Source organism: Trichosurus vulpecula, chromosome 9 (assembly GCF_011100635.1).
Source record: "Trichosurus vulpecula isolate mTriVul1 chromosome 9, mTriVul1.pri, whole genome shotgun sequence".
NCBI classification, from domain to species: Eukaryota; Metazoa; Chordata; class Mammalia; order Diprotodontia; family Phalangeridae; genus Trichosurus; species Trichosurus vulpecula.
In genome coordinates this window covers 202,998,960-203,019,887 of record NC_050581.1, presented here as the reverse complement: position 1 = coordinate 203,019,887, position 20,928 = coordinate 202,998,960, and the positions used below count along the sequence as shown (strand labels likewise).

At 44.0% G+C, this 20,928-nt stretch overlaps 1 protein-coding gene across 1 annotated transcript in view; it reads right to left on the bottom strand.

Annotated features, from left to right (window-relative positions):
• The window catches only part of AOAH (acyloxyacyl hydrolase), a gene marked incomplete at its 5' end in the record, with an annotated part of 93,789 nt that extends 78,087 nt beyond the window's left edge, over window positions 1-15,702 (bottom strand). Inside the window, 2 exon segments of the mRNA XM_036738693.1 lie at window positions 9,497-9,596; window positions 15,636-15,702. Of these exon segments, the coding sequence (XP_036594588.1) occupies window positions 9,497-9,596; window positions 15,636-15,702 (167 nt within the window).
• Between the last annotated feature and the right edge of the window lie 5,226 nt (window positions 15,703-20,928).

Here is a 20,928-nt window from a genome sequence, read left to right as displayed (position 1 = left end):
TGAAGTCAAAGGGTTGGTTGTTCTTTGCCCCAAAGGTCCTCCACATCCCAGTCTGAAGATTGGGCTGGCAGGAGGAGGTGGAAGGTGCCTTGTGCTGGTATAGATGGAATTGGTTGCTTTGGGGCAGATAGAAGACCCCTGGCCTGGCCCCAACAGCCTTTCTCCAGGGGCTACTTTGGGCTGAGCAGGAGCCAGAAGGTTCAGGGTGCTAGCCCATCTGTGATTATGATGCCTAAAGATCCTGGGTGTTTTAAAAACCTGTTTTACTGTTCAGTGTTTTATTTTTTATTCATTGATTATAATTTCTTTGACTGTCCACATGCAGAAATAGACCTTTTTGCAAACAGACATGACAGCTCAGCCCTCCTTAGGGGAAGGCAGCCATTAAGAAAAGGTCATGTGGTCCGAGCGACCCATCACTGGCCTTGGAATCGGGCAGACCTGGGCATGGATCTGACCTGCATGACCACGAGCAAGTTACTTGGCATCAGTAAAATGGGGATATTGATCTTATCTAGTTCACAGACTTGGCACAAGTCAAGTGAAACAGTATAGTAAAGTACTCAGCAAACCCTACAGAGTGATATAAAGTGAGTGTCATCCTTTAGAAACAATCCGGCAAGCCTGTGGTAAATGCCTACTACAAGCCAGGCATTGCCAGGCAGGGGGATATGAAGACAAATGAAAGCCTCTGCTTCAAAGAGTTTGCATTCTGGTAGACAGGGGAAGAGGAGACATAGCCCAACTTGCTCTAAACAGAAGAAATCCAAGACAGAATCTTGGAACTGGAGGGGAGCTTGGGAGCCATTTCTTCTACCCCAAACTTGAACAAAAGTCCTCTCCATAGTGAACTGACAAGAGCTCATCCAACCTTTTCTGGGAGGTGGGGAAGGGCATCAGGAAGTCCGTCTTTACCTCCAGCCTTATTGGTTTCTTTGCCACTTCTCCCCATCGCTTAGGGTTTTGCCTTTTGGGGGAGGTGCATTAGGTTGTCTATCTGAGTCCCTCAAAGGTGTCACTGTCTGAACGTCCCCTTCTCACCTACCTAGAGTCCACTGCTAACTTCCCATTTGCATTACTGAGATCTCCAAATGCCTAGATGGACCTCTGGCTGGGTTTTATTGGCCCTGATAATTATCCATTACCGGCCAAGATGGCCCGCACATTTACAGATTGCCTCTCATTCCCCGATGACCCTATTAACACAACACAGCTCTGAATCTTCAGTTAGTGTCTCTGAAGTTTCTTGCTGAAAAAGAATAGACAAAAAAACCAGCAATTGAAACAACCAGCAAAGCACAAGGACCCCGCATAAGTTCCTGGTAAATGTGTATTTGTGTCTTTGAATAGCCTAACACCAATCACATTTATCGTCAGAGCCCTTCCTGTTTGTGTTTTGTGTTATGATTATTTCTTCTCTCAAAGCCTCAGTTTCCTTCTCCACAAAATGGATACAATCCCACTCACTACACTTGTTTTTCATAATTGTTGTGAGGCATTTGGCAGGGTGGGCACTTTGATTCCAAAACTCCGCTATGGTGGCTCTCTAAGGACAGCGAACTAGGGACACCTGAAATGTCCCTGGAAGCAAGTGGCTGCTCAGTGCTGTCATGTGCCACTTTCTGGTCCTTTCTCTCCTGTTCCCAGTCTCCCTCTATCCCTTGTAAGCTCTTTCCTTCCTGTCTATTATGTGCTTCCTTCTCTCTTATGGGGACAGCCGGTGTTCAGCCCCAGCAGTGACTCTCAAGGCTTTGTCGGATCCAGAGACAGGAGTTGGCTGACAGTTTGACAAGCTTTACTCATGCTCTGGCTATTTCAGGGCCATCCAAGGCTGGAACCACCACCTGATCTTCCTTTTCCAGACGGAGCTTGTGATTCCCTGTCGACTTGTCAAGGCAGAGCAGAAGGTCTAGCTAGAGCGGAGGAAGGAGATTTCTCTGCCTGGGGGTTGTGATAGCTTCGCTGCTTGTCCTTCCCTTGACTGGTTTCTATTCCTAGAGGCTTGGAGACTGGGAAAGCAGACTCAGGTTCAGTCCCAAGTTCCTCAGAAGGAGAAAGGCTGAGCAAATGTGGGCAATGGATGCTAGGCATCCGAGAAGCCTCCCCGTCCCCCTTGGCTTCATGCTCCCCGACAATCTGTTATTCTTCATGAATTTCCTCCTCCTTAGTTTGTTCCTGTGCAGCCGTGAGCTGGAAGTCACCAGGATTCCAGTGCTGTTAAGTGCAATAGTTATCTTCTGGTTGACATTTCTATGGCGCTTTAAGGTTTGCAAAGAATATCATGTCTGTTATCTCATGTGAGCCTCACATCACAACAGCTCTAAGAAGGAGGGACTGCTGATATTACCAGCCCTGTTTGACAGATGAAGACACTGAGGGACAGCATGGAAAAAGTGATGAGGCTTGGAGTCAGAAGACCTGGGCTCAGATCTTGGCTCTACTACATACTACATGTGTGACCTTGGATGAGTCACTAAACATCCCCAGATCTTACTTTCCCATCTGGTCCAGTTTGTCTCCATGGTCTCTCCCAGCCTTAGGTCTAAGATCTTGGAAGGTGAGTGGCCTGCATGTGTTTATTTAACCCTGGGATGATCTGGGCTTTTGTGGCGAGACCCTCAATCCCAGAGTTTCTATTCTTATCAGTCAACCAAGGCCAAGGCACCCTCGTTGTTTCTCTCTCTGTGTTTGTTATGGAAACAGCACAGAATCCAGTCCTGTCCCTCCCCCACTCCCCAATTATTTGCACACTCTTGTTTGGATTCCATAGCCTTCAAATTCACAGTACTTGGATGCTCACTCCCCACATACTCAGACATGGAAAATGGCCTTGTAGTTGCTGGTCCCAGGTGGGTGGAGGGTACAGCCCTCTTGTAATATGGGCTCTCACCCCAAGCCAACAGATCTTCCCTGGCAGCAGAAATTCCAGGGTGACTCAAGGCAGAGGAGGAGAACATAGGCCATGTGGAAAACCTTAAATGAACTTGGCTCTTGATGGGGATCAAAATGGCAGACATTCAGTCTAGTCTTCCCTAAATGCTGTGTGACAGAACCATCCATTCGATACACAGAGCTGGAGAAGCCCTCACAGTCTCGTCCACCCCTGAAGCTTGGACTAAGAACCTACTGCCAGCCCTACTTCATATAGCGCCCTGTTCCAGGAAGGGCCTTGACAAGCAGGGGACAGCCAGGATGACAGAAAGGCCCTGATTCCTGCCTCGTCAGCACCTGTTGCTTAGTCCGTCCCTGCAGCTTGGGTCCCTCTACACCAAAGGATCACAGCTTTTGAACTAGCAAGGACCTCAGAGGACAACTTATCCCACCTTTTCACTTTACAGATAAGAAAGCGGAGACATAGGAAGTTGATACTACTTACTTCTGGCTCTACAGGTAGGAAGTTGTAAAGCCTGGATTTGAATGCGTCTTCTCTGACTCTAAATCCATCCCTCTCCCCACAACACACCACACTCCTGCCTCAGTGCACCCACCCTTACCTTGAAAGACTCCCAATGTGGGTGAGCTCACTACCCTTTGGGGCAGCCCCCTCTATTTGTGGGTAATGTCAACCTTAAAAACTGGCTGCCCTGTAGCATCTACGGAGTCCTGGGACCAAGCAGAACAAGGCTAATCATTCCCTGTGACAGCTGGAGATAATGGTCATTGGCGACCCTTGTGCCCATTCGTCTTCTCTTCCCCAGGCTCCTTCATCAGATGCCACCATGACTTAGACTCAAGGCCCTTCTTCCCCCATTCTGATTCTGGCCCCGGAAACAATGCAACTTCCAAGTCCTTCCCAGGGCACAGGCCCTGGAATTAAGCGCTGCTCTGGGCAGAAACTCCTTAGCAACTTGTTGGTTGATTTCTCCCTCTGTGGTTGGACAGGAGAGGATCTATTTCCCGCTTTGCCTAGTTAGATATTTTCTGGTTTTGTGGCTGTCCTTCTCTTTCTATGGCATTTCCAAATGCATTAACATCATCTTATTTCTGATATTTTTACAATTTCTTTTGGGTTTGTTTTGATCTTCTTTTCTCATTTGTAATTTTGGTAATTTGCATTTTCTTTCTTCTTTTTCTTATAATGTTTCCTAAATACAGACTGATTTTATTGGTCTTTTAAAAATCTATCTCTTGGTTTTAGAAATCAATTCAACTCTTCTTTTGTTTTCTACTTTATTAATTTTTGTACTAATATTGATAGTCCCTCCTTTCCTCTTTCTTTTGGTGCATCACTTTCTTTTATTTTCTGATTTCTTTAAATGCAGACTTAATTAATTGAATTTCTCCTTTTCTTTTTGATAAATGCAAGGCAGCCTTTAAGACTGTGTCCTATGAATTTATCTGGTGCAGTGGGTCGTGTTTGGAGCCTGGAGTCAGGAAGACTCATCTTGAATTCAAGTCTGGCCCAGAGACTTACTAGCTGTGTGACTCTGGGCAAACTACTGAACTCTGTTTCAGTTTTCTTATCTGCAAAATGAACTAGAAAACCACTCCAGTATCTCTCCCAAGAAAACCCCAAACAGGGTCACAGAGAATTGGTCATGACTGAAAACGACTCCACAACAACAAATGAATTTTGATACATTCTACTTGCATTATCGTTAAAGCAATCTGGTTCAGTTTGGTTTCTAGAATTTCTTCTTTAACCTAGAGGTTATTCATGTAGTTGTTTTGGGTTGGTCTTTTGATGCTTTCTGGTCAGCTTAGCTTGGTTTCCTTCTAGATTTGTTGTGTTGTGGCATATAAAAGGAGGGTTTCTTATTTCTGCCTTTGGACATTTAATGAGGAGTTTTCTACATCCTAGAATATGATTTTTTTTTGGCGTGTGGTTATCTCATGTGTATTGTTTATACCTTTATATCTATATCATTATATCTGTATAGTATATTCATGATGTGTATTAGAAAAGGAATATGGTAAGGTAGACAGAGCACCAGCTGCCTTGAAGCCAGGAAGACTTCAGCTCTAGTCTCACTCCTGACATGAACTGGCTGGGGGGCCAGCAGATCATTTAGCCTTTCAATGCTCTCTAGGGAAGTCTCTAAGTTTCAGAGAAGAGGTTGGCCTTTACTGAGAGTTTTCTATAGCGATGGAGTCATAGGTTTGGTCAATAAGTCAAGTTGCAGCAACAATCAATGATGCACCTACCATGAGTCAGGCAATGGGCTGAGCACTATCCCTATGATGGGTGTATTAATGTGTATACATATGTATATGTGTGCAAATTACACAATACAATGTCAGTGCACACATATGCATGTGTATCTTCCCTATTTTTCCATTAAATTCTTTCCACGTGTCTATTAATCCCAGGTTTTTTTGAGCACTCTGTTGAATTCTGTGGGGACTTCAGTCTATTTATACCCACTTCACAATTGTTAAATTTAGCTTCACTAAATTTTTTATTCACTTTGTCAGAAGAGGATAAAAGTTTCTTATTTTACTATGAATCTTTTGTTTGATTTCTCATATTCAGATGCAGAGATGGTTTAATTTTCTCTCTCATTAATTTTCCATAGATTTCTTTTTTCAAGATTGTGAGCTTTTCCTTTTTAAATGTGATTATACATATATGTTTAAAATGGATGTGTGTTCATTACACACAGCACCTTCTCACACCATGACCTCCTGGAGTGTAGGACCTATCATTTGCCTTTCTCTGAATCCCTGGTGCCTGGCACATAGTAAGAGCTTCATAAATGGTTATTGACTGTTGCCTCTGTGGACTCTATTATCCCTAGCAATACAGTCCTCCTTGCTATTTCCTGTTCCCTGACCAAGACTGGGCACTTTTCTCTGGCTGGCTGGATTCTCTGGCCCTATGCCTAGAATGCTCTCTCCCCTCCCCTTCTCCCCTCCCTTCTTCCTCTCCCCTCCTCCCCTCCCCTCCTCTCCTCCTCTCTTCCCCTCTCCTGGCTTTCTTCAAGCCTCACCTTCTGCAGGATGGGTTTCCTTTAATGTGAACACCTCTCAGCTCACATTTCCTTCCATCGACCTTCTATACATTTTGCATGTGCACAGTTGTTTGCAATTAGACTGGAAGCTTCTTGAGGGCATGGACAGATTTTTGTTTGTTTGCGCTTCTATTTTGTGTTGCCAGCACTTAGCACAGCACTTGGCACAGAGAAAGCACCTAGTCCATGCTTAGGACTGCTTGATTGGTCGATGAAATGGGCACAGCCAATCCCCTCACTGAATGTCTTCAGGCCACTTGGCATCTAGGATGTCGGGGGATTCCTTCTCAGGTCATGGGTGACCTTGACACCCTCTGACGTCCCCTCCAGTTCAGACAGAGTGTGATTCGATGGTAAATAAAGGCTTGTTCATTGGATGAATGTCTGGACACAAGCAAACCCGGTTGGCTCCCAGTGTGGCTAATCCATAAAGACCCAAATCCCTAATCACTCTATTTGAATTTAGAATGCTTCCTCTTGTTCTAGTGGGGAGTGGATTAGCATTCCTCATCATGTCCTTAATTTTCATTTTAGAGTCCTGAAATACTGATATTCGGGAAGGGTGATCAGACGTATGCTGGACAGACAGACATGTCAGTCTGGGATCAACAATACGCTACAGAGATCAGCAAAAGAGAGAGAAATTCACCCCCCACCCAACCCTCCCCTCGAATTCTCCCGGAGGGGTCTCCTGTCTCCCAGACTGTGTTCACCCTCCTCTCTTTGTCCTGCAGGGTCTCTGACACAAGACGGCAGCTGCATCTCCTTCCTCTGAGAACATGTTTATCATCTTGTAATTGTTTCTACACTAGATATCCCTGTGTATCAGCCTAGAGGGGTCATGCAGTGCTTGGCAACAGAGTACCATATCCCAAAGTTTCCCAAAGATGGCACGTGACTGCTTATCCTTGACATGCGAGATGAGTGCTCCCAGCATGCCCAGGGGCCCCACTTCCTGTGAAACATGCTATTGACTGTTTGAGTCGGCATTGGGCCAGTGCTAGGCAGAGCTGGCATGCAATCATCCCCCTCCCCCCACACTACCAGTAATGGGAGCCAGTCAGCTCTTTAACTTACTTTAACTTACACATAATACTTGAGACACATTCTCTCCTGAGAGAGCTTCAGAAAGTCTAGGGTGGGGGAAGACTTTTGTTTGTTTGTTTTCCTACAGTATTATTCTCCTCTGCACCACTCCCCATTCACAACTCTGACAGCATGAGGGACAATCACAGGCAGATGGCTGTGAAGTGACTGGGGAGGTTGGGGTGGGGACCTTAAGGGGTGAATGTGGAACATGAAGGGGAGAGTAGAGCAAATGGCACCCTACTGGTGGCATTGTGCACTTCCTCTAAACCCATTGCCCGGGCAGGACTGATCTGATACCCAGGTGGTTTTTGGCACATGGTGTGAAACCCTTCCCCCCAACCTCCCCCAAATAAACCAGTGCCCACTGTGGCAGGGACAGAGATGCAGTTAAAGGAAGCATCTGAGAATGCTGGATGCCCCAAGCAATTCTAAGCAGCCAAACTCGCTGGCTAGCATCACCAGCATTTATTAGGGACTCACTACACGCCAGGCACAGTACTGAGCACAAAGGATGCAAATGAAAGGCAAAAACATGGTTCTGTCCTCAGGGAGCTTCCATTCTAATGCCCTGCCTCTCTTGGAAGGAATCAGTCTAGAGTTCTGAGTTCTTGCACCCTATTTGATGGCTGGATTGTTGGCCATCTTGAGGAGGTCCCAGTGAACAGAAAGCCCTTTGTGGATCCCTTTCACCTCACTGTTGAGGGTATTTGGGGAATGAACTACTGGCATTGGTCAGCTGGCTAATTGGGGGGTGAGCTAGGTGGGGGCATTGATGCAGGAAGCTAGGAAAGGACTGGGCAAGGTGAGTCTTTGGTGTGTTGATGGTTTTTTCATTTCTAGTAGTCTGATGAAGTGGTTTTATAGCTATATAAGAACTTTAAAGGTAAGAAATGACAGGAGGAGCTGTAGGCTGGGTGCTGAGCCATGATCTGATTGGCTAATCCACACCACCCCCAAACTGATGAGAAAAAGTGGAATTTCTTAGAAGAGAAACTACAATCATGTAACATGTTGATAGCCTAATGTTTTTTCATAGTTTCATTTGCTCTCCTTCAATTCATCAACCAGCATTTATTAAGCACCTACTATGTGCCCAGCCCTATGCAAGGTGCTGAGGATACAAGAACACAACATAAATGGTCTCTAATTTCAGGGAGAATTCATTCTGTTGTCAAGAGCAGCTGGGCAGATGAAGCTGTGACAGATGGGTATTGATTCAGTTTCCTCTGACTGCAGGTGCTGATCACCTCTGGTCTAGATTACCCTCCCTGCTTCAAGACTCCCTATCTCAGTCTATTCTACTATTTGCTGCCAAAGGCATTTTCCTTCAGTGCAGATCTGACCAAGTTACTCCTCTCTTCAACCAACTCCACTTGCTACCTATTGCCCCTAGAATCACATATACATTCTTTTATTTGGCTTTGAAAATCTTACCCAATTTGGCCCTAACTTGAGCTTCCAGTCTCAATGAAAATCCCTCCCTTCTTACACTCTGGAGGGAGAGCATTCAGACTGGCTTTCTCTTTGTTCCTCATTGTCTCCTGTCTACATGCCTCTGCCTAGGTGATCTCCCATGTTTGGAATGCAGCCCTCCATACCTTCACCTCCCAGACTCCCTCTTAAGATACAGCTCAGGCACCATCTTCCTTATTAAGCCTTTCCTGATTCCTCGCATCTTCCAACCTGCTGGTAGCCTCCCTCCCAAACTCTTTGTATTTCTCACCCTGTGTCATGACAATTTTTCCTTATCTTGCAAGCAGCCATCTTCCTCACCTTGTGTGTACCTATCCTGTCCCTATCCAGCCGCTATGAGAAACCCTGAAATTACCTCATCATTTTACAGGCTGTATAGCTTTCTGTCTCTATAAGTCTGTTTTTTCCCCTTACATCACGGCCTTTGTTTAGCTCATTGCTAAATCTCAGGTCTGTGTGCTCCATGTAATAAAGCTCCCAATGAATGGCTAAGAGAAAATAGTTTAAGTGAATTCTTTTATACCTGACCCAGCTTTCCCAACTGGCACCTCAAAACACTTGGGTTTTATTTGCTTTATGTTTGTCACTGTGTGTATTTGTCTCTCCCATCAGAATATCAGTTCATTGTGAGCAGGGATAATTTTATTCTTTGTACCTGTTTCCTTAGCACCTAGCACACTGCTGGGCACATACGAGGTGCTTAACAAATACCTGCTAGACTGCCAGGGGCCAAAGTGCCTGCCTATTACATCTATGTTACATCCTCCATCAGAATGTAAACTCTTTGTCAAAGATTGCTTAATTCTTTTTTTTTGTCTTTGTAGCCCAAGTGCCTTGTACATAATTGGAGCTTAATAAATACTCATTAATTGAATGAATCAAATCCCCATTCTTCTGAACAATTAAAGCCCAACAGTTCTTTCTAGCATTTCCCAGAGAATTCCAGGTGTTAAGGGGGGAAGGTTGGATGAAAAACCACTCACCTGGGGAGGGTTGTAGAGGTGGCAAAGAGGCTGACCAGCCTCCTGTTTACAGAATTGGAGGGCATGGCAGACCACATCTGCATTCATCTTCAAGTTGAGCCTGTAGGAAAATGGAACAGAGGAAAGGTCAGGAGCATTTCTGGTACTATAAAGGGTAGAAGCTACTTGAACAGGGAGGTCAGCTCCCAGAATCAATTCTGCTGCCCTGAGCTCATTTCTACTTGGCCTTTGAATTTACCCAACAGGGATTCTGGAGCCAGGTGATTGTCTGCCATATTGGTCTCAGCAGTGTTTAAAATGAGGCCATGGGAGGAGAAGTGCTGAGCTTTGTCTTCAGCCTGAGAATCAAGCTGACAGCATGGGGCTCCCTTTCAAAACGATGATAAACAAAAGGAAGCCAGGTTAAATGAACTCTGGGGTCATTCTGTAGCAGGCCTGCACAACCTGTGCCCTCAGCCCACTTACATGGCAGCAGGTTGTACAGGCTTGTCCTATAGGGACCATATTTTGTCACTTTCTGAACTCATCCCAAGAGTGAGCACTCAGAGTTTAATGCTTCGAGGCTCTTCTCCTAAGCGTTGTTCAAACCTTTTTGTTTTAATTTTAAGACATTTCTCCTTCTTATGAATTAAATTTAAATATTAATTAATTGAATCAAAATATTCATGGATATAAGCCTGAGGTTGATTGAATAAATCAATCAAGTTGTCCTGTCCCATTTAGAGGAAGGGAGAAGTTGCCTTAATGAGAGGAGAACACATTGCCATCTTTCAATCCATCCATCCATCATTGGCTTTAGACTAAGTCCCCAAAGTCCTTGAAGAACTCAAGTCCTTGACTGAATTGGAGGATGCTGAAGACTCATGCTCACACAGGCTGGGCAAGCTCGGCCATGACCTGGGAGTCATCCACAAAATGGCAAGTGAATTGAGACCTGGAGTTATCCAAAGACTGGGGTAAGGGGAACATCCCAGTCAAATCCTAAGGAGGAACTGCTTTGAGGAGGAGGGACCTCAGCTCTGGCCTTGGCCTTGGTCCCCTCCCTAGCCTCCTTTGGCCAGAGGGTAACTGTTTGAGGGTCATTTTCCCCATCAATGTCCTATCAGTGTTCTGGGACCAGTTGACAACAGTAACCCATTTGGAAGCCACTGACACACAAGACATTGACTTGTGGACATTCCACAAGAGTCCAGCAAAGAAGTTATACTGTGGTTAAGGGGAACTTCTTGTGCACCCCAAGAAGGGAAGAACAAGAATAGCAGCATCTAGGAGCTGTGAGTTACCCCTTGGCCACATGGGCTTTCTAATCATGAGCCCACTTTCTCCTGGGCTCTATGGATTGGTGGGAGAATGTGTCATAGACTTTTCTTTTTTTGGCAGGGGAGGGGCAGGGAGAATATCTTATGCTAACTATTCTACTTAAGGAAATTCCCCTTTCTAAAAGCTAATTGAGTTTGTCCCTAATCAGTACCCTGCAAAGAAGCAAAGATGTTTTGAGGATATGAACCTACCAGGCTGTGGATTGACTACTATTCACTACTGCCATCTTATCCAGAGCACACTTTAAGAAATGTTGGTTGGTTGCACAAATGAAACCAACATTGTCAAAATTAGAAATAAAGCAGATAACTGGAAATTTTTGTCCAGTAAGTTTCTCTGATAAAGACCTCCTCATCTCTCAAACATATAGAGAACTGAGTCAAATTTATAAGAATATGAGGCATTCTCCAAATGAATAAATTGTCAAAAGATATGAACAGGTAGTTTTCAGATGAAGAAACCAAAGCTATCTATAGTCTTATGAAAAAAATGCTGTCACTCACTATTGATTAGAGAAATGCAAATTAATACAACTCTGAGGTACCACCTCACACTTATCAGGTTGTCTAATATGACAGAAAAGGAAAATAACAAATGTTGGAGGGGATGTGGAAAAATTGGGACACTTATGCACTATTAGTGGAGTTGTGAACTAATTCAACCATTCTGGAGAGCAATTTGGAACTACACCCAATGGGCTATAAAACTGGGCACGCTCTTTGACCCAGCAAGACCACTACTAGGTCTGTATCCCGAAGAGATTAGAAAAAAAGAAAAGGAGCTCAATATACAAAAATATTTATAGCAGCTCTTTTTTACAGTGATAAAGAATTGGAAATCAAGGGGATGCCCATCAATCAGGGAATGGCTGAACAAGTTGCGATATATGATTGTGATGGAATACTATTGTGCTGTAAGAAATGAGGAGCAGGAGGATTTCAGAAAAACCTGGAAAGAGTTACATGAATCGATACAAAGTGAAGTGAGCAGAACCAGGAGAACATTGTGCACAATAACAGAAATATTATATGTACAATCAACTGGGAAAAACAGCTACTCCGATCAACATAATGATCCAAGACAGTCCCAAAGGATTTATGATAAAAATGCTGTCCACCTCCAGAGAGAGAAATGATTGGAATCTGAATGTAGATGGAAGCGTACTGTTTCTTTAAACTTTATGTTTTGTCTGTGCTTTTTTACAACATGACTAATAAATATATTTTGCATGACTCCACATGTATAACCTTTATAAAATTGCTTGCCTTCTCAATGAGAGGGGAGGAGAAGTAAGGTGATAGAGAATTTGGAACTCAAAATTGTAAAAACGAAGGTTAAAATTATTTTTACACGTACTTGGGAAAAATAAAATATTAAAATAAAAAAAATGTTGGCTGGACCTCAGCCTCTGACGGAAGAGAATGATGTCCACTGCATCCTTCTCTCCACCAATCTTACTCACATAGGCAAAATTCCACAGTGCCAATCCACCTGCATGGCAGATCTCCAGGGGCCAGTTATCCTTCCCTTTAGGCTGCTGGGATAAGCTAGCTCAGGGACAGACATTTGAGGTGTTTTTGCTGCTTCAGAGAAGTTTGCCTGAGCTGTGCCCCATGGGGCAGGAGGGCCCTGGGAGAGGGAGGTTAGGTCTATCTCCCTAATCCTTTGAATCCACCATGTCATCTGTGCCTTAGAGAGTCCCTGCCCGACTCCTCTTTTCCTGTTGAGTTTCTAGCTCTCCTATTGAAGCCCCCTCCTCCAGGTAACCTTTCCCAGTCACCAAAGGTAGAAATGATCCCCTTCCCCTTAGGCCTCACACAGCCTTTATTTGGAATTGCTCTTACTGAAGAGGGAGTAGGGACTCACTGAAGATTTTTGAGTAGAGGGGTGATGTGGCCAGTTCTCTGTGTAAGAAAGTCCATCACCTGGCACATAGTAGGTACTCAATAGGTGCTGACTGATTAAGAAAGATGACTGTGGCAGCTCCGCCCTCCCCCAGCAGCAAACCATGCTCTCTGCACAAAGTAGGAAATGAGTTATTTGCTGACTGACTGACCAACCATGGGTCCATTTGTTGCAGCTTAAAACTCATCCCTGCCTGAGAGCCATTGATGAGAGTGAGTCAGCAGGGTGTACCTGGCTGATTGGCTGTGGACCGATGCTTCCATTCCAAGGGCTGGTTTCTTTATTGGATGGAGGCCCCCTCTTCATTGAAGGCTGGACCTCTTTGGGGCCTGGGGGGCAGTCACTAAGGCTTTGCTTTTCTCAAGGCTAATACCCCTGCTCAAGGGAGAAGGCAAGACTAGGTGCAGGTATGGGCCCAGGGGATTTCTCACAGCCTCTGTCCAGGTCAGCAACTAAGGAACACTTTGCTGCTCTGCCAGGCTGAGGAGTCTGGTCCCTACTAAGGAGGTAATTGGGGGATACAGAAGCATTCTGAAAAGGAGAATGATGTGCCTAGATCTGTGAGAGGTTAATCTGACAGCAGTAAGAAGTGGGTGACAGGATGATATGGTAGTCATGGTTTATGCCAGAGACCAAGGAGACCCTGAGTCTGAGGATGGGGGGAAGGGAGGAATAAACAGGGATAGTCAGATTCCAGAGAGGGCCAGGGAGCAGGAAGACTGGGTGGTTGATTAGGCATGGAGGATGGAGAAGGCAAAGAAAGCCTAGAGGTTTTAAGATGTCTAGTAACCAATGCAATGAATGAAACACAAGGCTAGGTTAGGTAAGTACCTGCTGAATGGCATGGTCCTGTCCATGTCCCCAGCACTTGGAAACCAGTTCATGCTCAGGCCTCAGGGCTCTGGCATCTCCTCCTGCTGCTCCTATGCCCATTTTACAGGCCCCTAGCCAGACTGGGCCATTTGCCTCATTGGATCAGCCTTGGTCTTACAAAGAAGGTCACTGAGCCCCAGCCTCTTGTGAAGAGGTGAGGGATGCACAGGGTTAGGCTCCCACAGGTCCTGCTCTCATCCTGGCATTTCCAGAATGACTTTGAGTTCTTTGCATACCCAGACTGCTGCCTGTGATTTTTCCTGTTGACTCAGTGTATTGGCAATCAAGATGGGCTTTTAGCACTTACTCAATCAAGTGCCCTTGAAGAGTTTGGCCTTTGTTTCCTTAATTAAATTAGGAGTCCTTGATGGCCTCCTTGCCTCAAGGGAAAGCCTACTTTACATGGGTTTGAGTGACAGTTTGTAACATCAGAGGCTTAGACCATGTGGGTTTAAGTTGCATTTTTGTGACACTTTTAGGTCATGTGGGTGAGTAGCATGTGCAACTCACCTTTGACCCTGAACAAGATAAATAAACCCAGAGGTTGGCGTTCTATTGTCGTTTTTTTTTTTATTTTGTTTTGTTTTTGCAGGGGGGAAGGCAGGGCAATTAGGGTTAAGTGACTCGCTCAAGGTCACACAGCTAGTAAGTGTGTCCAGTGTCTGAGGTTGAATTTGAGCTCAGGTCCTCCTGACTCCGGGGCCAGTGCTCTACTCACTGCGCCACCTAGCTGCTCCAGGTTGGCATTCTCTTGGAGGCCCTCACTCCTGGAGGTGCAGGACTCTGGGCAGCTGTTCTAAGGGCCTCCCGGCTGACCTCAGATGTTGATGGCTTCTTGGTAACTATGAATTGTATTTGGTCTGTTTATAAATGTATGTTTGTAATTTGTTTGTATTTGCTCTGAAGTTCAGGGTGTTGGCTTTTTTCCCCTGAACGAAGTGAATGATATTTGTATGTTGGATTGAAATAAGATTTTTAACTCCCTAACGCTACTAGTAAAGCAAATCAAAAGAACCTGCACTTGCAGAATTCTTGTTGTTGGGCTCGTGTTGGTTTTTCACCCCCACAGCAGCTGCTAGTCGAATTGTTGCAACACTCAATGGAGAGCAGAGAGCAGAGGACTTGTTCTACACCCCACGTCGATGTATGGGTGAGCTGTCAATTGGCATCAAGCCACTAGAGGCAGTGCTGTAAATAATGCACATCAGAGGAACCTAAAACCCTGCATTTCCCCCCAAGTCCCCAGAATTGTCCTGGTAGAAGAGCACAAGGCCTCAGCCTTAGGGAGATCCAGGGAGAACATGGGAGGAGAGGGGTAGGCAGCCATTGGGGGAGGGGTTCAGGTAGATAGCTAGTGCCATGAAGTTTGCAAAGACCTTTCTGTGCATGATCTTCAGCCCTGGGAGCCAGAGACTGCAGAGCTCATGAGCTCCATTTTACGGATGAGGAAGTGGAGGCAGCGTGGTCACATAGGTAACAAATTTATTATTTAGCACCACCCAACTGCCCCCCAGAGCTTGGAGTCAGAGAAACCCCAGGCTCATATCCCATGTCTAATGTTTGTTACCTATGTGACCATGCTGCCTCCACTGTCCAAGCAAGTCATGGCCAAAGGTATAGGGGCAGAGAGAAGGAAAACAAGAGAACAGGAAAATGAATCAGGGCATTAGGAGAAAATGTATAACAGGAACCAGGGAAAGAAGAATAGATGACAATTAAAAAGATGTGAGTAAAGAGTCAGAAATCTGAGCAAGTAACTCTGTCTAGCTGATGGCTGGAGGGCATTTTGTTTGAGAAAATTCTTGTTCCAAAACTTAATGGATCCATGGTTAGAATCTGAACCAAATTTCTATGTTGTCTGGCTTGGGTGAAGGAGGGGAGGAGAAATATTTGTTTGAACAAGACAAAAATGCCCTAGATTTCAGCTTTTCTCTTTACTGAACAGATCAAACTGGAAATACCCACCCCCTTTCTCTTGTCTGCACTCCTTTCCTCTCTCCTGGCAAGTTCACTTCATTGACATGGATCCTTTTATACTCACAGTTTGATGATGTCTGGTCCAAACATTTCTGCCGTGAGATAGCAGATGCTTTTCAGGAATAGTTTTTCTGCCAAAATGTGAGAAATCTTTCAGTCACAACCAGTTCACCCCAATATCTGTCTGTCTATCTATCTATCTATCTTTACACACATACATATGATTATCTGTGTTTATATATTTTGTTGTTGTTGAAATTAATTTATTTTTTACAGAGTCAATCAATATTTCTATCAATCATGGTTTAGGGTAAATACTTTAACAAATGATTCTGTTGCATTTATAAAAAAAAATTCTTTCATGAATTGGTTACATTCTAAATAGTTTTTCTTTGCAACAGACATTACCATACACAGCTAACAATGTTGTTGCTAACTTTCAATCCTGAACGTTTTCTAGGGCTTGCTTAGTTACAAAACATACCAAACCCTTAAAATAGCTGTATCAGCCCAGACACCGGGTGAAAGGGCTGGATTAATTCAGCCTGGAATAGAGATGACTTGGAAGGGTGTGTGTGTGTGTGTGTGTGTGTGTGTGTGTGTGTGTGAGAGAGAGAGAGAGAGAGAGAGACAGAGAGAGAGAGAGAGACAGAGAGAGAGAGAGAGACAGAGAGAGAGACAGAGTGACATGACATCTATTTTCAAGGATGAAGTGAAGGTGTTCCTAGACTGTTCCTCATTGGTACCCAAGAGGCAGAGTGGTGGATAGAAGTTATAAAGCAGTGACTTTAGGTATCGGATGACTTTGAGAAAACTTGCTAATGATGAGAGTTGCCCCAAGGATGCCATGGGATGTTTTATAGTTGCAACATTATTTCTTTCTTTTTAAAATTTATTTAATATTTTATTTTCCCCCAATTACATATTTGAAAATTGCCCGTTCATATCCTTTGGCCATTTATCAGTTGGGGAATGGCTCTTTCATATGTATATATGTATACAGACATATGTATGTATACACACATATTTGATTCAGTTCTCTACATATTTGAGAAATGAGGCCTTTATAAGAGAAAACTGCTATAAATTTTTTTCACAGTTCTAATTACTGTGTGTTTTACTCTATCCTATTTCCCCTTTGTTCACCCTTTTCTGTACAATCTTCAGAGTGTTTTGCTTCTGACTACTGCCTCCTCCAATACCACCTCTCTTCTGTCAGCTTCCCCTCTCTTATCCCCTTCCCCTCCTATTTCCTCATTGGGTAAGGTCGATTTCTATCCCCTATTGAAGGTGTATGTTATTCCCTCTTTGAGCCAATTCCAATTTGAATAAAGGTCATGAGCTTTCCCCACCATCTTCCCCTCCACTGTAAAAATTTTTTCCTACCTCTTCTGTGTCAGATAATTCCCATTATACCTTTCCATTCTACCTTTCACTTTCCCCTTTTCCCAGTGTTTTCCTCTTTCTCACCCCTTAATTTTATTTTTTATATAATCATCCTATCATATTCAACTCACACCTGGGCCCTCTGTCTATTTATACTTCTTTTAACTGTCCTAATAATGACAAAGTTCTTAGGAATTACAAGTATCTTGTAGGAATGTAAACAGTTTAACCTTTTTGAATCCCTTGTGATTTCTCTTTCCTGTTTTTTTTTTTTTATGATTCTCTTGAGTCTTGTATTTAAAAATCAAACTTTCTATTCAGCTCTGGTATTTTATTAGGAATGCTTCAAATGGACATTCATTGAATGTCCATTCATCCCCCCTGAAGGATTATACTCGGTTTTGCTAGGGAGGTAATTCTTCATTTTAATCCTAGCTCCTTTCCCCTCTGGAATATCACATTCCAAGTCTTCTGATACTTTAATATAGAAGCTGCTAAACCTTTTGTAATCCTGACTATGGCTCCACACTATTTGAATTGTTTTTTTTTTTTTTTTTATGGATGCTTGTGGTATTTTCTCCTTGACATGGGAGCTCTGAAATTTGGCTATAATATTACTGGGAGTTTTGATTTTAAGATCTCTTTCAGGAGATGATTGGTGGATTCTTTCAATTTCTATTTTATATTCTGGTTCTAGGAGACCAGGGCAGTTTTCCTTGAGAATTTCTGGAAGATGATGTCTTGATTCTTTTCTTTTTTTTGATCACGGCTTTCAAGTAGTCCAATAATTCTTAAATGATCTCTCTTTGAACTATTTTCCAGATCAGTTGTTTTTCCAAAAATATATTTCATATTTTCTTCCATTTTTCATTCTTTTGATTTTGCTTTATTGCTTTTTGATGTCTCATGGAGTCATTAGCTTCCACTTGCCCAGTTCTACTTTTTAAAGAGATATTTTATTCATTGAGCTTTTGTACCTCCTTTTCCATTTGTCCAGTTCTAGTTTTAAAGGTTTTTTTTCAGTAAATTTTTGTACATCTTTTTCCATGTGGTCATTATACCTTTTAAGGCATTCTTCTCTTCAATAGATTTTTATCATCTGGACTTTTCTGGTTTTTAAGGTGTTATTTTCTTCAGTATTTTTTTTGGGGGGCCTCCTTTACCAAGCTGTTGATTCTTTATGATTTTCTTACATCACTGTAGTCTCTTTTCTCTATTTTCCCTCTACCTCTCTTTATTTAGGTTTTAAAACTCTTTTTGAGCTCTTCCAGGAATTCTTTTTGGGACTGAGACCAATTCACATTTTTCTTTGAGGCTTTGAATGTAGTAATTTTTGACTTTGTTGTCTTTTTCTGAGTTTGTGCTTTGATCTTCCCTGTCACCATGATAACTTTCTACGGTCCAGAGTTATTGTTGATGTTGTTTGTTCATTTTCAGCCTATCTCTTGACTTGTAACTTTATATTAAAACTGGACTCTGCTCCCAGAGTGCAGGGGGCATTGTTCCAAGCTTCAGGGTTTTTGTGTAGCTGTTTTCAGAGCTAGTTCTGGGGATCTATAGGTTTTCAGTTCTTCCAGAGTGGTATGATCTAAGGAGAGGTGTGTTTACTACTCTCTTGCTCTATGCTCTGGTCTGTGAGTGACCACAAGCACTCTTTTCTGCCCTGGAGCTGTGGCCAGGGTCTCTGCCCCACTGAAGTTGCAAGCTCTGGTGTGCTCGTGCTCCTCCTTGTCCTGGGACTGTGAGCCAGATCTGAGTATGGGCAACACAACCGAGTTCTGCATTCAGTGCCAGCAAAGGGATCCCTGTAATCTCTTTCGGACCAGTAGTCTGGCCCCCTTGCCATCTGTGGACTGAGAGCTCTGGAAGCAGCTGCTGCTATTGCTGATTCAGTGGACTCCAAGCTGTGCTGCTTGTTTCCTGGGGCACAGCCTGACTTGAATTGTGCTTCATTCTTACCCCAGTATGGTAGACCTTTCCTGCCAATGTTCTAAGTTTTCTCATGCTGGAAAATTGTTTTACCCTGCCGTTTTGTTGGTTCTGCCACTCTAGAACTTTGAAGTGTTGTTGAATGTTATTTGAAGGAGACTTTGGGAGAGCCCAGATGAGTCCCTGCCTGTTCTCCTCCATTTTGGCTCCACTCAATGGGCTGTTTTTGGAAGCAGTGGGTTTCCCCTCCTTGGAGGTCTTCAAACAGAGACTAGAGCCTCCCTTTTGGGGGATAGTGTAGAGGGGATCCTTGGGTAAGAATTTGTACTAAGTGACCCCTGAGGCACACCCAGGCCTGAAATCCTGGCATCCTCATAATAATGATAAACTAGGAAAGAGAGCCCCCTCAACAAGACTGACTAGGAATATCACCCAATATAATACATATGATGCTCTTTGCAAACCTGAAAACCCTAAATGAGTATCAGAGATTATTAAGGCACCTTCCATTCATTATCCCACAGTAGTAGCAGAGAGTAACAGCTCTGTGAGAAGCTGTTTGACCTCCCACTTCAGGCAAGGAAACATGTTCAGAGAGCCAAGATTGCACAGCCAGGAAGCCTCAGAAATGGGCTCCGGACTGGGGTCTTCTTGACTTCAAGCCTACTCTTCAATCCACTATCCACACTACCTCTCCCAACGGACTCTTAATGCTAAGTTCTCAATTCTAAAGCCATCTCGGGACTTGCGGAAACCATTGAACTGACAGCACAAAGAATGTTAGAGATAATCATATCAGCTGGCATTTCTATGTCTAGTGCTTTAACACTGGCAAAGTGCTATGCAGATATTATCTTATCTGGTCCTCGTGATGACCCTGTGAGGCAGGTGCCCTTTTTGCAGATAAGAAAATAAGTGAAGGGAAGTTAAGGGACATGCCCACAGTCACATCGCTAACCTATGTCTGAGGCAGGATTCAAACTCAGATCTTCCTGACTCTGAGTCAAGGGCTTTATTCTTTATGCCACTCAGCATAGACATGATCTAGCTCAATCTGTGACTCCAAGGCTGGATTCTTCCTGCTCCACTGGGCTGCCTCTTGTAAGGGAGTGACATTTATACATGCTCGACTGTCTGCAAGGCACTTCAGGCAGGCGATGTCATTCGATTCTCCCAACAACCCTGTGGAATTATAAGCCCCAGTTATTGCCACCCCCATTTTACAGATGAAGAAGCTGGGTCTCAGAGAGGTAAAAAGATTTACCCAGGGTCACCCAAGTAGTAAGTGTCAGAGATGGGATACGAATCAGGTCCAAGTACAGCATTCCAGCCAGTATGTATACAAGGCTGCATCTTCCCGCTGGGATCACTCCAGTGTTGACTGTGCCTCTGACAGACTCCTATGTTTATTTTAACGATGCTGTTAGCCTTGACATTCATAGCCATCGTTAGAAGGCAAACATGTATCGTCTTTGTTTTCTTCTTCTTGGCACAGAAAATTGGAACGTTGACGAAGACTTCATTTACTAAAGATGAAGGAGCCATGGCTTGTGCCCAAACAGAGAAGCTGAAATATCACACGGCCAAAGATAGCCTCCTCTTGTGTGCAATTTTAAAAAATCGTGCCTGGGCTATCCTCTTATCCCAGGGAGAGAAAGAGGCAGTGGGGTCTGTGCTGTACATCAGCAGCAAGACAAAAACAAAGAACATTTTGTGGGAGAGTGAGGATTCTTCGTGTGGCCCCTTCCCCTCACCAAAACTTTTGACTCTGGTTCTATTCCATGAGATTGTGAAGTGCTGGGGTCTTGGGGCGTGACCTAGGGGCCCTAGCTCAGTACAAAGAAGGGGTGTCTCTCTGACTGGCCTGATAAACCCCAGGGGAGGTGGAGAAGCCTGGGAGACAATCAAAGTATCTGGGGAATGGGGTGGGTTGGGGGTTGGGTGGGGGATCTCTATTTGAGCTCTGGATCCTATTGAATACCAATGGGCTTTGAAAAGGAAATGAACTTCTCAAGGATGTCAGAGCAGCTACCTTGGAGCTA